At 41.5% G+C, this 8712-nt stretch overlaps 1 protein-coding gene across 1 annotated transcript; it reads right to left on the bottom strand.

Moving 5' to 3' along the window:
• Window positions 1-57: 57 nt before the first annotated feature.
• Window positions 58-2561, bottom strand: bhlha15 (basic helix-loop-helix family, member a15). The gene is made up of 2 exons (XM_066665064.1): window positions 2450-2561; window positions 58-1393 (listed from the first exon to the last, which is right to left on the bottom strand). The coding sequence occupies exon 2, from the start codon at window positions 1373-1375 to the stop codon at window positions 818-820; it is 558 nt and encodes a 185-aa protein (XP_066521161.1). The 5' UTR covers window positions 1376-1393; window positions 2450-2561; the 3' UTR covers window positions 58-817.
• Between the last annotated feature and the right edge of the window lie 6151 nt (window positions 2562-8712).

The following is an 8712-nucleotide window of genomic DNA, read 5'->3' as shown; positions in this document are numbered from 1 at the left end:
TTTGCTTCATTATGGCAAAAGAAAAGGATAAACGGATTCAAATCCACTTCATGTTTAACATTTATAATATCCTTCAGGAGATGATTTGCCAATTTGACCTTCTTTTAAAGTTGAAAAATATGATGAACACCAAATCTACCAGCAGTGTGAAATCAGAAGCTAGGACATTTGTCTCTTTATATTATTAATACGTCCTAAATTTGCTGTGATTAACCAGTGACATTGCTCATGTTGGTAATTGGTTATTGTTTGTTTTCTGATAGTGCCTACCTGTTCACTAGTTGGGTTCGTATCGTTTAAACTCATTGAGAAATTTCCCCGAACTTATAATAAGCGTAGTCATGGCAGCACCAATGATGAATCACAATAGGAAATTCTTTTTGATCTCGCCTTAGGCTTAATCTGGGTTTCAAAACTGGTCCTAAATGACAAAAATTCAGTTGTAATGGATGTGTTTATCTCGATTTGCATCCTTGTACTACTGTTTTCACATGGCATTGCAGAATGTCTTGGCTGATGATGTGTCACTGGGTTCACTTGTATGGTTTCACCACTAGGTTTAATGACATTGTTAGCCGTGTGAGTGCAAAAACCTTGTGTTATACTCGTAAGCTCTGAGGATCACGCAAAAACAATTGTATGAGTATGTGTCTCCATTGTGAGCTCATTTTTAGGCTTATATCTGACCCTCATTCAGTCTTTGAGCTCCACACTGGCAGCACCAAACATTCTCTTACACATTGCACCCTCCAGGGTGCCCCCCAATAGTTTTTATTCAGTTATTTGGGGCTGGACATTGCAGAGGCCAGGGTGTGTGCTAGCTACTGTTTCTGAAGTTGTGGATCTGCTCCAGGAGTTTGGAAAGGTCATCCTGGCCTTTCATGTTGTCCTCCAGGTGCTGCTGGTAGTGCTGGAGGAGTTTGGATTGGCTCTCCTCTGGTTGGTTGCCTTCATGGGGCAGGCAGGCGCCAGACATGCCGAGGATGATGGTGGTCAAGGCCTTGATGTAATTCTTGGCCAGCGTTAGAGTCTCGATCTTGGAAAGCTTTTTGTCCATTTTGACGTGGGGGATGGCCTCTCGCAGAGCCTGGAAGGCATTGTTGAGTTTATGCATCCTCTGCCGCTCTCTTTCGTTACTCTCCAGCCGGCGTACGTTGCGCTCTTTGGCGCTGCTATGTTGGCGGCGACGGCGCCTCCCAGTAATCCTGCTGCTTCCTTCTGCATTTAGGGCCTTCCATGACCCCCCTAACTGTAGTGAGGCCTCTGAGCCCTCCTGCTCACTGGAGCCTGGCTCTGTCTCCAGCTGAAAGTCAGCATGCTCCTGCTCTGCCCAGGAGCGTCTGGTCCTCTTTGACCCCTTCCCTTTGGACTTCATGCCTGAATCACACAGGCCCTGATGTGGAAGATAAACAATTCAGTCAGTCACAATTTAGGAAGCTGACTCATAGACCTACAGTGTGGATGCAAAATGTTGGGCACACTTGGACAAATGACAAATGTTTTTGACATTTTATTTGTCCCAAAAATGTTAACCTCAAATAATAACAAATAAATTACAAACCATTTTGTAATTTAAATAACAGCTATAAATAACAAACCATATTTTAATGTGTGCCCTATAGAGTAGGTTTTACTTTGGGGGTGGATCTGACACATTGAAAATATGTCTTATGAAACTGGGCATCCATTCAAACTCTCATTCATATTAGTTCACTCACTTATTAGCAGCTGATCAACCTTTGCCTATGCTTTGTAAGGTTTTGTAAGTTTTTTTTAATGCACTGATGCTAAACACTGTATGCTGATAAAGCATGTCTCCACTGTAGTTCTTCAGTTTCCCCAGGGGGGTATTTCACAATTTGTTCTTTTTTTTTTTTTTAAGATTAATGAATATCAAACGCATCTATAAATGACATGCACACTGTGTGAATGCAAGTACTTAAAGAGTGCACTCATTGTGGATGTAGGCAATCAAATGCACACACAAATAATCATGAAATGGAATTGGCCTACAGACAACATACTCAACAGCAAGTGTCGGCTAGTGGGGTCTAATTCAACCAGCACTGGGCTCAGGAGGACTGTACTGACAGCTTTCTCTTGACTTACCGAGCATCATGGAGTGATCTAATCATCCAACATCAGTACTTGACATCACAAAATATATATTTTTACGAATTTATATCAAATATTCACATCAGTGATCCAATACAAAGTCTAAAACCTTCCAATATGAGTAGCAGTTGTTATTGCAGCAAAGGGGAACAACCCTGTTTTTTAAAAAAAAGAAGAATTGCTGTATTAGCAGGTGTGCTCAAACTTTTGGCTGTATTATTACCACATCGCCCACCCATACCCACGTGCAGTTTTAGGATGCAGGTAAATACATAGTGAATAAGCATTTGATAAGGAGCCTGTGTGGAGATATGAGAAAGATGAAAGGACTTACCTTAAACCTGAACAGCTTAAAATAAATATCACCAGATAAGCAGAACTTAGAGGTGAAATAAATCTTATAAATCTTCCCCAGCGCTTGAGCCCCTCTGAGCGCTCTCTGACTCCTGACTTTTTTCCTCAGAATGAAACGCTAACGGTCACATGTGCCTCTACCTGTTGCTGCTTATGTCCACGTAGCGCTCCGTCCGCCAATCAAACCATTCCGGATTCTAGAAAGCGTTTTTTTCCACACCCGTCTTCAGACAAGCCCCGCCCTACAGTGCTGTGATTGCATAAAAAAGAGGCGGGTCTCGGCCTCCAACGTTTTCTACAGCAGCGACGTCCTTTCTGAGATGCAAGAAGCCAATCGTAGCCGGGTAGGGCCGGGCCTTCCTAAAAACGGGTGGGGAAAAATAGCGGGTCACAGTTGTCCTCGTGTTATTTGAGTGTTTTGTTGTAGCCTTTCGGGGCGGTAAAATTGACAAATGTTGCGTACGTTTATTCCTAAAGTGTGCGAGTGCTTTTAACATTATTAATAACAGTAATGTACGACGTTTTGTTTAATAAACCTGTGGCCAAAAACTATTCATGTAGATGTATTGTTACTTAGGGGAAAACAATGACAAAATAAATGTAACCCACCCAACAGTAGAAGCTCTAAATACAACTTAAGCAATGAATGTAGAACTGCAGTCGAAATTCCACCATCTATTAGCAGAGTACAGCTCAGTTTTTGGATACACTTGATCTAAAATAAATGGCTAAACTAAATATGAATACTGTAATGTCACTGAATAGAATTCTGTAGCCCACTGATATACTTGATTAGACATAAGTATTAGTTTGCATATTTATCAGATGTTAGTATTACATTTACCCAGGAAGCCCATCAGAGTTAATACCCATACTCGAGTAAATGTGTGGAGTCACTACCTATCTCTGTGGACAGCTTAGTATAAGGTTACTACATCACTACAATTATCAGCATCATCAAACATTATCATATTTGCCTAGGCCTTTGCCTGTCAAATGGGCTGAGCATTAGAGAGCACAGAAATATGTAACAGGTCTTAATTGTTTTGAATGGTGTTGCATGTAATTTTTTTTCTTGTTGCCTGTAATTCACTTCTCTTACCCTCTCACAGTTGTTTCTGGAAAGTTGTAAAACTGGAAATAGAGGAGCCACCCTGTTCATAAACTGTGCGATAGCTCAAACATAAATGAGTTTGTTTTAGCTTTAGGTTAGACATGTGTACCAAGCATTAAGGCAAGAAGTAAACAGCCATTCCCAGTTCAGTTTCAAATCATAACTTTCATTTCATTGGTTGCTTTTATTTATTTATTTTGATAATTGTTGGAAAAAATTGCTGTTGTTTTTCACTGAGCCAAATGAGAACAGGTGTGTGTGTGTGTGTGTTTGTGTGTGTGTGTTATATAAGGTCATGGCACTTGTAAAGTTCCAAAATCTCACTGAACACACCCTGGAGGGGGCGCCAGTCCCTCGCAGTGCAACACACACTTACACGTTCACTCACACACTCACACCTATGGACACTTTTGATTCACCAATCCACCTACCAACGTGTTTTTGGACCGTGGGAGGAAACCCATGTGGACACGGAGAGAACACACCAAACTCTTCATAGACAGTCACCAGGAGTGGGGCTCGAACTCACAATCCCAGCCCCAGGAGCTGAAATACTCCTGAACATTAGTGGCTCCTTTCACACATGCGCTTACTCAGAATTTGCCGGGAGATTTTACTAGGGGACTAGTGGGACAAATGTGGGAGTTCACACTTTTCACACTTACACCTCCTCTGGGGTAACCCCATTGTTTCCACGTATGTGAAAGGTGAAAGGGGCCTTGGAAGGAAAAAAAAGGAATTTTTTTTTTTTCCTCTCTAATTTTTAAGATGGGTGGCACGGTGGTGCAGCAGGTAGTGTCGCAGTCACACAGCTCCAGGGACCTGGAGGTTGTGGGTTAGATTCCCACTCCGGGTGACTGTCTGTGAGGAGTTGGTGTGTTCTCCCCGTGTCTGGGTGCTGCGGTTTCCTCCCACGGTCCAAAAACACACATTGGTAGGTGGATTGGCGACTCAAAAGTGTCCATAGGTGTGAGTGAATGTGTGTGTGTGTGTGTGTTGCCCTGTGAAGGACTGGCACCCCTCCAGGGTGTATTCCCGCCTTGCGCCCAATGATTCCAGGTAGGCTCTGGACCCACCGTGACCCTGAACTGAAATTTTAAGATTGAAATAATCCCAAACTCTTTCAAAGATATTGAAATCAGGGCCATGGTGTGACCCATTAGTTGTTCTAAGAATACCTGCAGATTCTATGTTTTATTGGCAATTTAATTTTCTTAGTAAAGGCTGATTTATACTTCTGTGTTGACCGTAAGCTACGCAAGAGCCCTACGCCGAGAGTTCATACTGCTGCATTGGTGTCTACTATTTATGTAGTAGGTCGTTATTTAGGACAGAGCAGAGTTTACATGAGGTACCAGGAAAGTAACTAATACAAAGCCGGCACGTTTCTCCCGCGTGGTGTCGCCTCTCTTTGAGTTATTTTTCCCCCGGAGACCTCCGTATTTTTCCTTTTGTTCAATATTTTTATTCCTCCATGAAGCCCACACCATGTCTGAGGAAACCTCTCGCTGTGAATGTGCGGCTGTCTGCGTCTGTGTGTAGAGGAGAGTAGTTCATGTTTCTGTACTTCGGTTCTGCATAAACAATGTCCGTCCGAATACTGACCAATCACAGTCGTTGCGGTCTGAGTCGACGTGACGCGAAGGTACACTTTTGAAGAGGTGTCAAGGGTTGGCGTAGGGTCGACGCAGAAGTATAAAATGGGCTTAAGAGGTTCTTGGCAGCTTCATATTATTTCAGACCCACAGCACTCTGTTGTCTTCTCATTTTAGACAGAAACACTTGTGGTTTGGTCAGATCTGAAGCAAAAGTACAGCTTAATTTTCTCTTTCTCTAGTCTCTCAAAAATGAAAGTTTATCTGATGCTAATAGTTTTGGAAGTCCTCCAGGCCTGGCATTTTGCCTTATGCAAGTATAATATCTTGTATTCAGTATACATGGAATTAAGTGGTTTTTGAATTTTACACAATATCATATGCATTCTTTAGTTTCTAAGACATTTGCAGGGAATTAGGTGCAGCTCACAGCTGCTCAGTTCTCAGGAGCTATCAGCCAGCTCCACCTCCTCACTCTCACACCAATGTCCTTGGTGTGCAGAGTTTGGACTTTCCAACTGGTGCCAGCCCTACCCTCTTAGGCCTGTTCTTTTTAATGTAGCCCAGTCCTGCTGCTGAGCCTATGGAAAAATTTCTTATGCAAGCACACGGTTTATTCACTGGGGTACTACTACTGATACAGAGAGCTGGCAGCATTTCAAGAGTGGTACATTCATGAAGAGTGCCTGTTCACTGCCTGGTTCTATAAAGACCACAGACGTACATGCATGGTGATACTATACGGACAAAGTTCCGTGAACACCTGCTCATCCAGGATAAACACAGATGTTGGAACTTATGATGGCATTTAGCCACAGTAACATTCGGAAGGTCAAGTGCTGGTGTTGGTTAATCACTTATGGATCACAAACACTATTCCAACTTATCTCAACTGAGTTATGGTTCAACATCATTCCAGGGAACTCAGTTACACTGTTCCTCCATCCAGTGCTAAGGGGCGTTTTAACTCTCAAGCCAACACTTGGCATTGTGCATGGTGACGCTAGGCTCAAGGCTATCCCTTTTCATTTCATGCATTTCTATGGAGATTACACAATCTGTGTGACCACCTGAACATCAGAGTTCCCAATGTTTGCAACCTATAGTTTGTCCAAGCTTGTGGACATGTGGTGTAGGTGTACATGCACATGTGCGTCTGCACCCTTGAGGCATCTCTTACCATTTGCATATAACACTTTCTGTAGTTCACAATCTGAGAACAGAGAGCAGTTACTCTGAGATAACCAGCTGATTTGCATGTACTGTGTGCAAGAGTAATGTTTCAAGCACCAGTTGTGATATCGAACACAGTCCCTTTGTGTTTTATATTTTATTGTCTGTAAGTAAGTACATAAAAGTCTTGTATTGAAAAGGTTGTGTCCACCTCAGGAAAGAGGGATAAAGCATCAAGCAAACATACAGTAATTTAATTAGGGGAAAAAGCACATAAACAAATATTAGATGTCTCGGCTTCACCAGGAGCAAAAGCCCACAGCTGGCTTGCTTCAAGGGCATGACCAAAAATAGCTGACCAAATACTAGGCCATCATACAACAGCGCCTTACACCTGCAGCTTTCACCTGAGAAAGTCCCTCTGACACTGACTTTTCAAGTGTACACTAATAACAAATGACTCTAATTAAAAAGGCATTGCCTCTTTACCTTGCTTGTCTATTTAAAGGGGAATTCTACTAGTCTTTTAAAATTTCTGCATAATTCAGTTGCAGATATTAGATGAACTAATTCATTCGAGTGGTTGCTGTGAGATGGAAATGCATCAGTTCAGTTCATGCATTCAGTTGTGCACACATAGCTCATATAATCTCCATCAAAAAAAGAATGAGATCAAGAATGACTAGGGTAAGAAAGGGCCAAGTACATGTCTTGGAAACATTGGGCCTAATACCTTTGGGATGTGTTGGGAGTGTTATTTTTGGGATCCAGAACTATTTTATTCAGTAAGAGCAGCTTACTCTTCTAACTAATGTTACGTTGGCTAAAACATCTAGTTGGAAAGCCTTTCTAGAAAATAATTTGAATATTAAACTGAATACATATTGTATAATCTTCTTATTGTAAATATTTTGAAAGTTAGAGACATCAGACTCAAAATCTCTAGATTAAAAATCATTATAAATCAAGCCATTCATAATCTGCTGCTCTGTTCAGGCCATTGATCTCAGAAGAGTTAATGGATGCTCCCTGTGCCTCTGGCTGATGTCATAATGTCTCTGACGTCATTACTCCTCCTGCATTCTGATTGGACAATGGTCCAGGCAGGAATCAACACATTAGAGCCTGCCTCATGCACCGTCATAAAATGAGAAAGAAAGGAATAAGTCACTTTTTCCATGAGCCTGGAAATGTCCAAATGGAAGAAAACAGCGATGCCCTTTAATGCCAGGTGGCCAAAGCTAGATGTCAAGGAAAAGCATCACTTTAATCACTGAAGCATCTCTCTCTCTCTCTCAGACACGCACATAAAAACAAATGCTTTCCCTTTTTTCCACAAACCTGCTTAAATATTCAGTTGCCCACTGGCAACGCAGTAGATAATTTACCTGAAGCCTGGTGGTTCAGCGCAAAGCCTTTGAATTACAACAACCTGTTTTTGTTGCTGGCTTTTGTAAATGAATGTAAATTTCTGTTCAGTCCAGATATTATTTTTACAGACTTCTTAAATGTAATTGCTTTGATTCTGCAGCTTTAAATAATACATTTGTAATACTGATATAGCTATTGCAGTCAAAATTCAAAACACTGGAGAGAGTTGTCTGACCTCCTTTCCCCAGACACAAAGCTCATGTGTGTTGCCAGGATGAGGAAAAGTGAACCTTGACAAGCAATGCATAAGCAACCTATTTACACAGAAAGCTGTACATCATTTTAATCAAACAAATACCTAACAAAAAGCAAAAGAAGTGAATGAGCTGACACTTCTTTCTCCTGTGTTTACCAGCTTTATATTTGACCTGCCATTTCCAGCTTAAATGTGTTATTAATCAAGGCTAATGTTAGCGATTTTCCCCTTCCATCATAAATGTTATTTTAGAAGCAGACATTTGCGTCTTATTGACAATTTTTGTATTCATACATTTAGTTCCACCTTAATTGGGTCAGTTTAAGAGGCTTTCTTTATTGAAAACAAATAAATCATGGGGTTTACATTTTTACTTCCTGCGTACCCTAACCCACATATTTTACCAATTACTTGCTTACCTGTTCAAGAGAAAATATTTAAACACTGCATCAGCCTTGTAATCCTGCTGGGCTCTAAACTGTCTACATCTTTCAAATACACTGCCACCATTTACTTTCATTTACTCTGTCTCTGGTCATGAATGTTTTGTAAGAAGGGTGCTGAGGATTCTCAGGTCCAGTTGAATCTAATGTTAGCTCCATGTGCTCGCTCTCTTACATGAGTGCAATACTCTGTGTTTGCCTGCTGTGGTGTGTTATACCTGGTATCCCAGGGTGTGGAAAAGGTACTAGAATTGGGCAGTGGTCAAGATCACAAGCCGGAATGCAGAGTGG

This window comes from Hoplias malabaricus, chromosome 3, assembly GCF_029633855.1.
Source record: "Hoplias malabaricus isolate fHopMal1 chromosome 3, fHopMal1.hap1, whole genome shotgun sequence".
In the NCBI taxonomy this organism is placed as follows: domain Eukaryota; kingdom Metazoa; phylum Chordata; class Actinopteri; order Characiformes; family Erythrinidae; genus Hoplias; species Hoplias malabaricus.
The sequence above is the reverse complement of the archived record's forward strand: the minus strand, read 5'-3'. Positions and strand labels throughout refer to the sequence as shown.

Coding starts and splice junctions, on each gene's coding strand:
- bhlha15 (XM_066665064.1), bottom strand. CDS start 1,375: ATGAAGTCCAAAGGGAAGGGGTCAAAGAGGACCAGACGCTCCTGGGCA.